This window comes from Malus domestica, chromosome 14, assembly GCF_042453785.1.
Source record: "Malus domestica chromosome 14, GDT2T_hap1".
NCBI classification, from domain to species: Eukaryota; Viridiplantae; Streptophyta; class Magnoliopsida; order Rosales; family Rosaceae; genus Malus; species Malus domestica.
Genome location: NC_091674.1, coordinates 19457837 through 19472524, shown reverse-complemented (window position 1 = coordinate 19472524; position 14688 = coordinate 19457837). Strand labels below are relative to the sequence as shown.

At 37.6% G+C, this 14688-nt stretch overlaps 3 protein-coding genes across 5 annotated transcripts; 1 reads left to right on the top strand and 2 right to left on the bottom strand.

Annotated features, from left to right (window-relative positions):
• Positions 1-895: 895 nt before the first annotated feature.
• On the top strand, positions 896-4712 carry LOC114820859 (mitochondrial adenine nucleotide transporter ADNT1-like). Of its 3 annotated transcripts, none has more exons than XM_029092163.2 (8): positions 896-1357; positions 2079-2127; positions 2350-2513; positions 2710-2747; positions 3342-3454; positions 3547-3660; positions 3895-4239; positions 4346-4712. In XM_029092163.2, exons 1-8 carry the CDS (start codon positions 1194-1196, stop codon positions 4427-4429), a joined length of 1071 nt encoding a protein of 356 aa, XP_028947996.1. In that variant the 5' UTR covers positions 896-1193; the 3' UTR covers positions 4430-4712. The 3 variants fall into 3 exon arrangements, with proteins under 3 accessions (XP_028947996.1, XP_028947997.1, XP_070667746.1); XM_029092164.2 differs by having other exon boundaries at positions 966-1357; positions 3345-3454; XM_070811645.1 differs by having other exon boundaries at positions 966-1357; positions 2350-2597.
• Positions 4713-4827: 115 nt separating this feature from the next.
• On the bottom strand, positions 4828-9978 carry LOC108172134 (COP1-interactive protein 1-like). The gene is made up of 4 exons (XM_029092161.2): positions 9804-9978; positions 9379-9466; positions 8018-8179; positions 4828-7857 (listed from the first exon to the last, which is right to left on the bottom strand). Exons 3-4 carry the CDS (start codon positions 8109-8111, stop codon positions 5093-5095), a joined length of 2859 nt encoding a protein of 952 aa, XP_028947994.1. The 5' UTR covers positions 8112-8179; positions 9379-9466; positions 9804-9978; the 3' UTR covers positions 4828-5092.
• Positions 9979-11384: 1406 nt separating this feature from the next.
• LOC139191210 (uncharacterized) lies at positions 11385-14413 on the bottom strand. The gene is made up of 3 exons (XM_070811783.1): positions 14107-14413; positions 12797-13962; positions 11385-11399 (listed from the first exon to the last, which is right to left on the bottom strand). The coding sequence occupies exons 1-3, from the start codon at positions 14411-14413 to the stop codon at positions 11385-11387; spliced, it is 1488 nt and encodes a 495-aa protein (XP_070667884.1).
• Positions 14414-14688: the final 275 nt, after the last annotated feature.

The window sequence follows — 14688 nt, the reverse complement described above, 5'->3', positions numbered from 1 at the left end:
CAATATTAGCACTAAAGCTCAAATGTAAAAATGAATGCTCTTAACTGGAACAAAATTGGTTGGTATAATCAACTTTTCCTTCTTAATATGGTTAATTGATTTCTATTCACAATCAAGCATAAAAAAGTAACACTTATTTAAGAGTTTATAGTGTAAGTCATACAATAAGTCAATCATAATTAGGTATTAAAATTGTGATTTATGAGAATCACTTTATGCTTACAATTGTAGAGAAACTCCAATAAACAATAGTACTGGTTTCGGTTTGATAACCAAACAAAAAATGCCAAACAAAAACTAAACATAAATTTCGGTTAACTGAAAAAATAAAACCAAAATCGAACCCAAATTTTCTATACACCGAAAAATTGGATTGGTTTCGATTTGGTTTGGTAAAGCGAAAAATTAGATTGGACTTTTTTTGTTAGGCCAAATTTTTTGGGCTATCCCAACTTTAGCCCATATTTAAGTGAATTTGAGTTCAAATTTTGGTGTAAATTTATGAGTTGAGAAAAATAAGATAGAATGAATAGAATGAGTCGAGAGAGAGAACGATTGAGAGAGAAGAGAAAGAATGACTGAATGAGTTTGCCATTCTGAACTAATGATTGAGATTAATCTCAATCAAATATCCGATTCGACTTCCGCAAATAAAAAGTTCAACATTTCATTATTACAATTGCTCACCCAGCCTAGAAAACCTAAAAAAAGAGAGTATGTATTTGACTTTTGACAGTTAGAAGCTAATCCGTGAGTTACCGTTACTACCAACAAACAAGACATACCCGTCTTCTAGTAAAAACGCGGCGACGGACAACTGTAAAACAAATTTCTTTTTCCCAAATAAACACCCACCAAAAATATCACGTCCCCAAAATCATATATCTTTTCCACAAAAATATCAAATATAAAATAATTAAAAAGAAAAAAGAAAAAGCAGCAGTGGTACTTTGCGGGTTATAGTGACGACGGCCCTATATGTACAAATCCCTCAACAACCAAATCATTTTCTCCACTCGCGTTCCCCTACCCAACGCCACGCCTCCTTTCCCTACCCATGCGCCCGCATACTTGTCCATAAATCGCCGGAATAACTAACTCCTCGATCCTATCGGCGGCGGATTGGTCCGGGAGTCCTAAGGTTCCGGCCAGCCGTTGAGGTTCTCTGCGTGTCTGTTTGTGCGTGGGGTTTAATGGCGTCGGAGGACGTGAAGAGGACCAGTGATTCTGCGGTGTCGACGATTGTGAACCTGGCCGAGGAGGCCAAGCTCGCCAGCGAAGGAGTGAAGGCGCCGACCAGCCATGCTTTGCTTAGCATCGCCAAGTCCCTCGTCGCCGGAGGAGTCGCCGGTGGAGTGTGAGTTCGTAGCAAATCTTTATTTATTTTTTCTACTTACCAAGTAGAAATCTTCTGTTTTTTATTTTCTTTATATGATTTCTTTGCTTTACCCCTTTTGCTTTTATTTGTTTTTATGCTGAATTTATTTTAGGTTTCGTTTCCAAGCAATTTTTTTTTCCCCATGATTTTCTTGAATTTGTGCATGAATTATTGGACTATATTTGTTTTCGTTTCGTTATTGTTTGATTGCCCGGAAATGGAAAACCTTAATTAGTTTTCATGGAATTGTTTATTCTTACTGGAATTTCATATTAAAGCAGTAATTAACAATGGTGTAGTTGAATTTCAATGTTTTTAGGAAGTATATCGTAAGGAATTGTATATATTGAGGCTCGATCACTGTATGGCGATGTATTCAAGGACAAAAATAATTGTGGGAAATGGCTGGCACACATGAGGAGGAAATGGGATCTGAATGTGTGAAGATTGTATGTTTTATGATCTCTACGCTGTTTGCTTAACTGGAAGCACCCATTTCTTTTGACGGAGTTGTTATTTCGTTGTAAATGGGTTTTAGATCATTGGGTGTTAAGAACAAATAGTTTTGTGTTACTGTTATGCATGAAAGTAGTTGTCCATAGGCATTGTTGTAATGTTTGTTGTGTTACATATAACAAGAGTGATGTGTGTGAACTTCAAACCTTACGTTTCTCTATCTGGTATTGACTACCTGCTGCAGGTCACGAACTGCTGTTGCTCCATTGGAAAGATTAAAAATTTTGCTGCAGGTATTTCTCTTATTTGCACATACGGGAAATTTGGAGATGTACCATTTGGATCCTTAATCAATACTGTGTTTATGAAACCTTTATCACTGTAATGGAATGCTTGTTAATCAAGACTCTCTTTTTGGTGGTACCGGGGGCTGTGTTGGTGGTTCGTCAGGACCTAAGCATTATGCATTTTATATTGTATCAAACTAAATTGGATTTGCATTTTGATAAATGCAGGTTCAAAATCCTCATAGTATTAAATACAATGGGACAATTCAAGGCTTGAAGTACATATGGAGAACTGAGGGTTTTAGAGGCTTGTTTAAAGGCAATGGAACTAATTGTGCTCGCATAGTCCCAAATTCAGCAGTCAAGTTCTTTAGCTACGACGAAGCATCAAAGTATGCTTCTCCATGTCCCAGTTCCCCTCACCCCTACAATTTTTTATTATGTGCACTGATTTGTATTGCCAGTTATCTTCATATGTTTATTGTTCCCCTCCCCCCAATAAAGCTTTTTGTACTTAAATGTCCATCTTTGTTTCCTGTCAGCTGCATTTTGATAACTTATTCGCCTTCATGTACTTTGTCTAAATAGGGGTATTCTATGGTTCTACCGACAGCAAACTGGAAATGGTATGACCACCTCGTGCCTATTTCTTATGCAAAGTCAATTACCATGAAATTATAGGTGGCTTCATTTGGAATGAATCAATTAAAACTAATTTTCACAGTTCTAGGCAACTGCCAGTTACCCATTTTGTAGCTTGTCAATGATAACTTGAATGCTCTTTACTGTCAGTCTTGATAGGGATTAGGAAGTTCAATTTATTGTTTGTGTGCTTTTATACAATTTGGGTTATGATAACTAATGTTAAATAGTAGAACTTTGCGAGGTAGTGTCTTATTTGTATTGATTTATGCTTGGATTATCAAATGATTCAAACCATTCCCTTTTGTGGTTGTAGTTTTCCACCTAGAGAAACACGTAAATTAATCCTTTTGTTTTCCTGGGTTGAGTCCATTCAGTCTGTGTTTGTCGTCTGATATCTGATTGACAATGAGTTTCTTTGGTTAACTTTGAATCAGTTGTGTGCACTCTGTGGCCATGTTCTTCCCTCATGTAAAACGTATGTCTTATAGATCCAATTTTGGGAGGAAACATAAGTAATTATGAAAATTGTGGCTTTGATGGATTACTAGAGTGATATTTGTTATTCATCTCTTCAGAAGATGCTCAACTCACACCTCTATTGCGCCTTGGAGCTGGTGCATGTGCTGGAATTATTGCCATGTCAGCAACTTACCCAATGGACATGGTACGAGGTCGTCTGACCGTCCAGGTATATTTTGGATATTTCTTCCTATTATCGAGGCAATTATTATTACAAATTCACTTTAATGGCTTAAATTTGTTTGAACGTTATTTCTTCAGACAGACATGTCTCCTCAGCAATATAGGGGAATATATCATGCTCTCACAACTGTCTTTAGGGAAGAAGGACCCCGGGCTCTGTACAGAGGCTGGCTGCCTTCTGTCATTGGAGTTGTAAGTGAAGTTTTTGTTTATTTCTGTATTCTTTATAGTGCTAAAATGAATAGAATCCTCTATCAAATTGTCGGTTCATTCATTAACATTTCCATTGTCATATTCTGCGCTTTGATGAGTGTAGTGATGAGTTATAGTTCTGATGGGATACTTTTATAGGATAATATTGTGGGAGGAAAGGTTTTATTCGCATTTCTGTATGAGATGTCTAAGTGTTTTCTAATTTTATTACAGGTACCTTATGTTGGTCTCAATTTTGCTGTTTATGAATCTCTGAAAGACTGGTTGATCAAAAGTAGACCTTTTGGACTAGTCCAGGACTCTGAGTTGAGTGTAACTACAAGGCTTGCATGTGGGGCTGCTGCTGGGACTGTTGGCCAGACAGTTGCTTACCCTCTTGATGTCATCCGGAGAAGAATGCAGATGGTAGGCTGGAAGGATGCTGCATCGGTTGTCGTTGGTGATGGGAAGAATAGGGCATCCCTTGAATATACTGGGATGGTTGATGCTTTCAGGAAAACGGTCCGCCATGAGGGGTTTGGAGCGCTGTACAAGGGTTTGGTCCCAAACTCTGTTAAGGTCAGTGATTAAAGGCATTATCCTGTAATTGATATTAAAATCTTAGCATATGTTCGCGTACTTATCTTCTGTCTAAACCTTAAAAACACTTTTGTTGTTCTTTTAGGTGGTGCCGTCCATAGCAATTGCTTTTGTCACATATGAGGTAGTGAAGGACGTTCTTGGAGTTGAGATGAGGATATCTGACTAAAAAAGCAAAGAGAACATTGAGCCACATGTTAAACTTTTGTTCTAAATCCGGAAGTGAGCGGGAATGGACTGCGTAGGAGAAGGTATAGTGTCAATATTTTTTAATAATTGTAGGAGGAAGTTTAGAAACAGAGACGTATAGCCCATGGTCGATACTCCTTCCCGTCCATGTTATACGCCTATCTGTCTTCAGCCGAACGCCTATAGTTTTTAGCTTTCCTATTCTTCTGCTTTGGCATTGTGACATTAAGTATTATCTTTCAAGGAAATGATGCATACACACACGCCTGATTGATATCTAGAGAATACGAGTAATTTTGCCTTCTGTATACTGCGTGCATTTTCGCGTGAATCAGTTGGCAAACTAAAACCGACGCTGTATAATCAGCTGCCTGTTGGTGATTATGAATTCGAAACTCTTATTTCTCGTACGAACCAATAACATCCGACATTCGACAGGAATGAGTTTAACAAAGAATGAACCATCTGCATGATTTTATACATGCCTGGAATACTGATAGCCTTCGTGACCTACCTAAATGCTTTATAAACACTAGCCTTCAAAAGAAACACAAAAAATGGAATCAATGACAACAATGCATGATGCAAAAAGACTAAAAACTGTCGTGTTGCAAATTGCAATCGAAGAAAAAACAAAATTTGATCAAGGCCGAGACGATGATGCCCTCCCCTGGCCTCCTGCAGGAGTTGTCTTCAAGAGAACTTCCTTGAGATGATCGTACCGGCTTTGGTGATACTCGATCCAAATGCACAACTGTCTTATGGCTTCCCTTTTCTCCTCTCCTAATCCCAGCATGCCCTCCTTTTTCTCCTCCACCATCTTCTCCAAGTCCGCCGCTTTCTTCTCAAGTTGGCTCACGGCTTTGATCACACTCCCCTTCTCCACTTCTTCCTTGCTTGCCTTTGCCCGCATCCTCTCGAACTGCTCTCCAAGCATGAACGCTTCTTCTTTCTTATCTCTCAGTTGTTTGATTAGGTCCTCCACCTCCCTCTTCAACTTCTCCTTCTCATTATTTGTTTCCGCAACCCAGTTCTTTGCAATGTGAAGCTGCTGTGACGTTTCCAGAATGCAAGTCTCATACTTTGCATAGTCGTTCACAAATTTATTGATCACAGATTCAATTCCGCTCAAAGAACTGTTCACATTTTCTGAAATGAGTGTGATGTTTCTTTGATAGGCTTCATTGTTTGCAGTGATTACACCAGACAATCTAGCAATCCTGTCTTCAAGTGCTCTCTGTTCTTCCAGGAATTTCAATTCAGCCTTTTTGAAGCTCTCCTCTTTCTCGGTCAATACCTGCTCTGTAACCCGGACCTTCTGGTTTGACAGGCGGAGCTTAACTTCAATATTGCGGGAGCTTTCAACCAAAGAACTAAGCTCGTACCCTTTTTCTTCTAGATCTTGTTTCAGATATTCAACCTCTTGCTCCAAATCCGCTATCTTCTCATCTTTGGATTCAATTTTTTTACTGAAATCTTCTGCCACTTGCTCGACTTTCCTTTCTGCAGCGTCGCAATTGACCTTAGTGTCCTGGAACTGACTCTCCAGCTGTATACATTCCTCCTTTAACTTGCTGCATATCTCCTCCTGTTCATTCCGCAGTCTTTGATGATCAGCGATTTTGCTCTCTAAATCAAACTTCCCATTTTCCAATTGTGTCAGGCTTTCCGAAAGTTCTTGTTTCTCCCTCTCAAACTGCAACTCCATCTGGTTCTTCTCATTCTGCAATGAATCCAACTCCTGTTCTAGACTAGTAACCTGTGACACAAAGGCTGTTATTTGAGCAGAAGCGTCGTTCACTGCACTGTCATGTTTCTCCTGGAGAGAAGAAAACTCGCCCCCTTTTTCTGTTAGTCTCTTCTCAAATTCAACAATTTGATCCTTTAGCTCCACAATTTCTGCTCTCAACTGGTCACTCTCAAGGCTTTTAGTTCTTATCTTCTCTTCAAGTTCTGAAATTTGGGCTTGTAATCCTGCATTCTCTTCTGCTAGTTGTTTCACATGAGTTTCTTTGTTCTCAATCTCAATTTCTATATCTCTTTTCTGACCTCGCAAAGACTCCAGCTCCAGTTTCAGTCCAGTCACAACAGCCTCTAATCCGATGATTTCAGCCGACGTTTTACTCTCATGCAGCTCATGCTTCTCAGACAGAGTTGAATATTCCTTTTCCTTCTGATCCAATTGCTCCTTCAGATGAATAGATTCACTATTGCTATCCTCATGTTTTTTCATGAGAGAAGAAAGCTCAGCTTCTCTCTTGTTTGATATTGACTCAAGTTCTGAAATTCGGACTTTTTGTCCTGCATTTACCTCTCCCAGTTTTACTTCAGTTTCTGTGCTCTCAATTTTCACTTCCATCTCTCTTTTCTGATCTCTCAAAGATTCCAGTTCCAATTCCAGCTCTGCCACAGCAGCCTTTAATCCCGTAATTTGAGCCAATGTCTTCTTCTCATGCAGCTCATGCATCTCAGAAAGAGTTGAATATTCCACTTCCCTCTGGCCCAATTTCTCCTTTAGCTGACTAGATGCAGTTGTGAGTTCTTGTATCACATTCTGTGCCTGCTGAATCTCAGTTGAGATCTCCACAATTTTCAAGGTTTCTTCCTCCTTGGCTTTCAGATTGTGGCTTAGATCTGATACCTGCTGCTCTGCAGATTGCAGCTGCTGCTTCATATGGATAACTTCCCCTCGAACAGATTCCAGTTCTTGCTCAAGGGTTACTTTTTCATCTTTCAGCCGATCAATCAAGGTTCTTAATTCCGCTGTTACATTTTCTCCATCTTCAATCGTTCTCAGAGCGGTCTCTTTCTCCTTAATCAAGTTATCTCTCTCTCTTTCCAAATCTTCCACTTTTTGATTCAGTTCAGCTTCTATCTTTTCACCAGCTTCCAGTTTCTGTTTAAGTTCACTATTCTCAGCATCTAACTTTTCAGCTTCAGTCTTCAAGTCAATGACAATATTCTTCATTTCTTCTATCTTGGTCAAAGCCACCGCACATTCTGAGCTTAAAGCTTCCTTCTCTTCACTTGTAGCTGTCAGTCTCCTGTTCAGGTCAGCAACTTCTTGATGCGCCAATTCAAGTTCATGCTTAATCCCATCAGTGATTTTCTGAAAGTCACTTTCCAGCACTCCATTTTTACTGCTTCTGTCATTTGAAGAATGTTTGGAATCTGTGTCTGAACTTGATGAGGAGCTGCTGTCCTTTTCTTGTTTGCTCCGAACTTTTTTCTTCAGCACTCCGGTTAGGTGATCATATTGTGCATAGAGTGATTGGTACTCTTTGTGGAAATCCTGAATTAGCTCCGCAAGAGGTTCCTTTTTGGAGTTCTCGACGGAGGTGTCATCTTTTTCTTCAGGATCTTCATCTTTTAGAAGCTTCAATATTTTATTCACCTTCTCCTCAATATCTGCAGTAAAAACAGAAAACTTCCTTAAATTTCCATTTAATTGATCATGCAAGATGCAAGAGCGAAATATGTAACCATAGCAAAGTTTATCCCAGTTGCATTGTATAGTTCCTGCAACGCCATCTCAAAGCCTAATGAAGAATATTAGTAGAAAATTTACCTATTTTAGTTCCTTTCAGCTCTTCATGCTTTTGTGAATTGATGTGACTTCCAAATGAGGACTTAATCGACTCCCTCACGCGGTGCTTTGGCATCGCTTCAATATAAGCTTCCCCAATAGATGTGTGTTATGATGAGGCTGTATCCATCTCCAGCTTGAAGTCTGAATCGTAAAAAAAAATTATCCCCTTTTAAATCATTTAGAAGCATAAGATGTAAATAGATAATCTCAAGTGTTAAAAGCATTCGGCATGAGAGTTAGATACACAATTGACCTTTAACATTTCTGGTCATTAACTTTGTTTATTCTAAGAAACGTCAACTTAATGAGGTTTGTACGTATGTTTACCCAGGTATGGACTTCTTACTCATTTTTTATCACTCTCACTGTAAAATTATCATAACAAAAGCAATAGATTATACATTCTAGTTTAGTTTAGTTCACCGGAGAAAGACTTAGGTGAAACAGGATTCATGACAACCCGCTCTATGAACAGGATTCACGACAACCTGGTCCATGATTCTATACATGGAAATGGAAACTAGCATGGTCCTTTGCCATAGCTACTTTAGGAAGCATGTACAAAGCTAAACCAACAACTCTACCTACCAGGAAACCAACCAACCAAATCTGAATCCGCTTTAGACTGATTTTCAATCCTGCGTGGGATCAGTTTTTTTTATACAATAATATATTTATACTAGGACGGTGGAGGAATAAACTTGAGTGAGTAAAAGTCCAAAATCTGATGCCATGTCGTCTTTTTGTTTATTTCCTTCCCATTTAACTAAAAGCCAGATAATTGTCAACGAATGCTAGAATGTATGTGTCCAATATCCTATGACCTAATGGATAAGGTGTTGAGTTTCTAGACATACATCTCTGGTTAAAATTCCCCCTCCATAAGGTGTTGAGTTTCTAGGCATACATCTCTGGTTAAAATTCCCCCTCCCTCAATTTATTAATATTATAATAATTTCGAACCATCTCCCTCCTTAATAATAGTAAATTTTTCACACTTAGTACTACGGTCTAGTAATATTTATCTTCACTTGTAAGCGAGAAATTTTAGGTTCGATTCTCGCCAAAACGAATTTGAACCACATTATTGCTAACACATTGTGATGCTAAGCCTACCTCCTTTTAGTCTAGCTAATATCGTTGGTAAAAAAAAAATCATTAGTAAAATTTTTTGAAAAAAAAAAATTCAACAAATGCTAGAATATATAAAAGTAGAAATAACCAGATTAATACTTTCTTGTTCCATATCTACCCTCGGAATACTGATAGAATTATGTAATTGCCGCTTTTAATCTGTAATTCCAGCTGACAGTCAAATACAGGAAGAAAAATATATTTACCTTAATACGCTATTTTACTTCCTCTCCAAGTCGTCTTCAGGAAGTTTAGTCACGAATTGCTGACCTCAAAATCTTAGCAACCACCAGGCTGTAAGAAATAATCAACTATTACCTCAGTAAATGAACAAAGCGAGTGAAAATTTTAACCATACACACAAATTTTTGCTCAATTTTTTAATAAAATTCAATACGAAAACTCGGTTGATCCGATTTCAGAATATCGTTAACAGACTTAATCCAAAGCGAAAAATCGAGCAACAGATGTATTTACAGGTTGAAGAGAAAGCGAAATCAAGCATGCATAAATCAGCAATGGCGGAGAAGAAGTTCGATCCGATCAAGAACTTCAAGAAAATCAGTGACGAAAGTTATACAGAAAAAAACAGAGACTTCTTCAGTTCAGAGAAGAGAGAGTTGATGATCACCTGAAACTGAAAGTCGGAAGCGATTCAGGAGCCGGATGATGGAGCAGAGAGAAGCTTCCAGTTCTCCAATTGGCGAGAGCGAGGAGAGAGAAGGAGAGAGAGTGAGAGGGTGGAGAGGAGAGAAAGTTTAAGAAAATGAAGGGGAAAAAAAGGTTTTGTTTGGATTGGAGCGCTCAAAATGACTTGTACGCCATTTGTAGCTTCAAATTTCAGGTGTGGAATCTTGCAACTTGTGGTTCCGTATTTGCCCCTGTGTAATAAAGCTATTCCAAGTGAAGAAAAACTATACGTGAATACGTATTATTGAAATGAGACACTAATAATACATGTAAGTATTATCATTCTCGATTGTTACTGTTATTTTTCCGCTACATGTAAGCATTTTTCGCCATCAAAACATAGTTTCTAGTCAGATTTTCGTCTGAATGCAATCAAATTCTCGGAACTTGAGAGTTACTGATAATTGTGTCATGAAATTAAGGTAATTAAATTATAAGGAACTTGATGGCCCATGAGGTCTTGCCACGTCATTAAATTTCCCGCATTGGTTGGTTTGTTGTTGTTTTCGTTGTCCCACTCAACGTCACCATCAAGCTACCATAAAACTTCTATATAGCTATAGGGATCAAACCAATTTTATAGGGGTGTGATATCCACACACCCTATTTTACTTCTCACACACCTTTTTAATTTTCGGTTGTCGAATCGGATGAATTGAAGAAGATCAACAGATATAAATTATCAAGGGGTGTGTGAAAAGTAAAATGGGGTGTGTGGATAGCACACCCCATTTTATAACTACAAAGATGTTAGACACTTTAGAGTAGTTCAACATGCCAATTCTAAGATGTAATATTAGAAAAACAAAGACACATAATTTCTTAAAAGTTTTAATGCATACTTTGGAGAAATATTTTATTTTATATTTTATTGTTTATTGACTATTACAATGACGCAGATTTTAGGACGAGATTTAGAAAAATAATAATTTATTACAACCTAACGTAAATTGCATGACCCCCGTACGCTCAAAAAAGTCATTGCAAAATTGACAAAATAAGTCAAACACAAATTTGGGGAATAAATCGATATGATCGACAGTGGATCGACAGTGATTGGAAAATTTGTATTTTCTCTTTACATAGGATTGACTCCGTATTTGGATTCTTGGATATGGTGCTTGTCCATTTGTTAAATGTAATTCCATATAAATGTAGAAAAATACCAGATTAATACTTTCTTTTTCCATATCTCTCCTCGGAATACTAATAGAATTACGTAATTGCCGCTTTTATCCTGTAATTCCAGCTGACAGTCAAATATAGAAGAGATTGTTCAATATGACTGGAACACAGAGTATTACATCACGTGTTATTATACAAATTATAGGATATGTGTGTTAAAAAGTTAGTAACTTAAAAAATACAATTTTTCACCACGTGGTATATCATTATTATTTCGGTCACAATGAAATTTTTTTCCAAATACAGGAAGAAAAATATATTTACCTTAATACGCTATTTTACTTCCTCTCCAAATCGTCTTCAGGAAGTTTAGTCAAGAATTGCTAACCTCAAAATCTTAGCAACCACCAGGCTGTAAGAAATAATCAAATATTACCTCAATAAATGAACAAAGCGAGTGAAAATTTTAACCACACACACAAACTTTTGCTCAATTTTTGAATAAAATTCAGTTCGAAAACTCGGTTGTCCTGTTGAAATAGATTAAAGTCACAAGTATGGGTTGTAATTATCACTATAGCTAAGTTATGAGTTAAAATGATGGCTACAACCTTCCAACTTGTCATCTCACTTTCTGTTCAACCATACTTTTCTTTTTGTCAATGTTTCTTCCCAAAATCTGGGATTTCCTTACTTGTCTATTGTTATTTGTTCAATCCTTGGTGTGTCCGGTTTCTTAGGGCATAAACCATGTGGTAGGTAGTGGTAAAAGTCCACTATCTTGTAATCTGTTCTCCTACTCTTTATAAGAACTTTGTTCTCTCTCTTGTAAAGTTTATGAAAAATATACAAACCTTGAAATTCAATATGGTATCAGAGCAGTGACCACAATGGCCTGTCTCTGCATATCGTCTTCTTCAACCTCTTTGTTGTCCACAACTGTTTCAAATGGCTGAGGAAAATCCTCTTAGTCCTAATACTGCAAGCTCTAGTGTTTCACCCACTTCAAATTTTACCGAAGTAGAAGTTAATCCAAATCAAATACTCAGTTTAGTTTTGCTGAATGAGTTCAACTATCTTCCATGGTCTCGAGCAGTTTCACTTGCTCTCGGTCGAAGATCAAAGCTTGGCTACGTGAATTGAACCATTCAGGCACCTGAAATTTCATCACCTTTATATGGGACCAGTGGCGGATCCAGGAATCTTACCCCAAGGGGTCGCAGTGTAAAAATTCAAATAAAAATTTAGGATGGAAAAACATATTGAAAATGAAATCATAGTACTTTCATTCATAATTCATAATGGAAACAATATTACAAACTATAATTGTCCACGACGAGGTTTCATATTTTGAAAACGAAGCATTATAGCTTCATTTTCAATACAAGCAAAAATATCTCTCTCAATATAAACAAGCAAGCTATAACTCAACCATTGATCTCCCATTTTGTTCCTAAGTGGACCCTTAACAATATTCATGACAGAAAATGCTCTCTCCACTGAAGCAGTTGCAACTGGTAAAACTAAAGACAATGTAATGAGCAAATATACATAATTGAATACTTGATGCATCCTTGTCTCCACCATTTTTTTTGCAAGATCACCAATCCCTTCCAATTGAGAGAAATCACTACTGGAACACACATAATGAATATAAATCTCAAGTTGATCTTCAAGTGCCAAACGATCTTCATCCGAAAAGTCTTGAGGATAAAATTGAGCAAGACGAAGTAACTTTGGTTTATCAAAAGCTACAAATGAATCTTTCGGACTCAAACATGCCATACGAATAAGCAACTCGGTATTTACCTCATTAAAGCGATCCTCTAACTCCGTAATTTGCTCATCAATGACATAAATAAAGAGCTCCACACGATAATGATGACGATTTGTCTTTATTGGAGCATAACGCCTTGACCTCCCTGGAAGTATAAATGCCTCTTCCATGTTAGGAACATCAATATGATGTTTTTCACAAAAAGAAGATACTTCATCAACCAATGCATCGAACCCATTATTCCTCATCCAATATAGCTTTTCCTTGCATGATTTCACTAAAGCCATTGCATTCACAATTTCTTGATCTTTCCTTTGCAATGCTTGTGACAAATCATTTGTGAGTCCCAATATGACTTTCATCAAGAAAAGGTGAAACACAAACTCAAAAGTAAGTATCACTCTCATTAACGTATTTGCTTCACCCGCACTTTCATTGGGATTATCATCAATAACCATTTGAAGCACATGAACCACGGATGAAAACATAGAAATGATGTTAATCAAGGTACCATAGTGTGAGTTCCATCGTGTGTCACCGGCACGTTTGAGACTTGTTTCTTGATTTAAGCCTCGCCCCGTTATAAGACAATCATTTTCAAAAGCTATCACAAGCTCTTCTTGAAGTTGCCCTCTAAGTGAATCACGCCGCTTACAAGATGCTCCAACATGATTAACCACATTATTAGCCGTTGCAAAAAAAGAGGCAATGTCTATATTATTCTTTGCTACGGCAACAAGAGCTAGTTGAAGTTGATGAGCAAAGCAATGAACATAATATGCACAAGGTTGTTCTCTCAATATCTTTGTTTTAAGGCCATTCAACTCACCTCTCATATTGCTAGCACCATCATAACCTTGTCCTCGTAGCTTGGAAATGCTCAAACTGTAGCGAGAAAACAATGTGTCAATAGCATCCTTTAGTGAACTTGAAGTAGTGTCGGTAACATGTTGGATACCCACAAATCTTTCAATTACATGCCCGTTGTCATCCACATAACGCAACACCATAGCCATTTGCTCTTTCACAGACACATCACGTGCTTCATCCACCAATATTGAAAAGAATCTATCTTTTAGACCATCCATGATAGCATCAAGTGTTTCAAGGGCACATGAATTCACAATTTCTTTTTGAATGGAAGGAGCTAGTAATTTGAGATTCCCCATCACAACTTCTCTAACTTTATCATTATTATCTGCAAGGAATTGCAATAACTCCAAGTAATTTCCCCTATTGCTTGAAGTGGCACTTTCATCATGGCCACGAAAAGGAAGACCTTGTCGCAATAAAAACTTAGTGCACTTGATTTAAGCAATCAAGCATGTGCGATAAGCCTTACGAGCTTGGTCAGAGTGTTTGCTCACTACCATTTCAATATATGTAGCTTGATTCATCAAATTTGTAGCAGCTTCTCTAGCCTTATTATGAACACTCCCAACCGGTCCAACATGCATCTTAAATCTTTCTCTCCCTTTCTTCCAATTCTTAAATCCATCTCCAGTGAAAGCTTCACTACCCACTTGTTCAAAATTGGTTTTAAAGAGATAGCAATAGAGACAAAATGCCGCATCTTTAGATACACTATACTCCAACCAATCAAACTCATCAAACCATTGGGGAATGAAGCGTCGATTAATTCCCGACATATTAGTTATTGGGAAATTATGACCTCTAGGTTGACAAGGTCATTTTTGTAGATATAATCTTCGGACCTCATCTCTCATATTAGCGTCATAATCTATTATTCGAGTTCTTAATCCAGGATCCGCTTGAAGATTACCCAAAACATCATCTAACTGACTTTGTCTTGAACTTGGAGTTCTTGAACTACCGACAGTATTTGAACTATCAACATTATTCGAACTACCCGAACCCGATGATGACTTTCTCTTAAAAAACCGTTCCATAATAATGCTACATA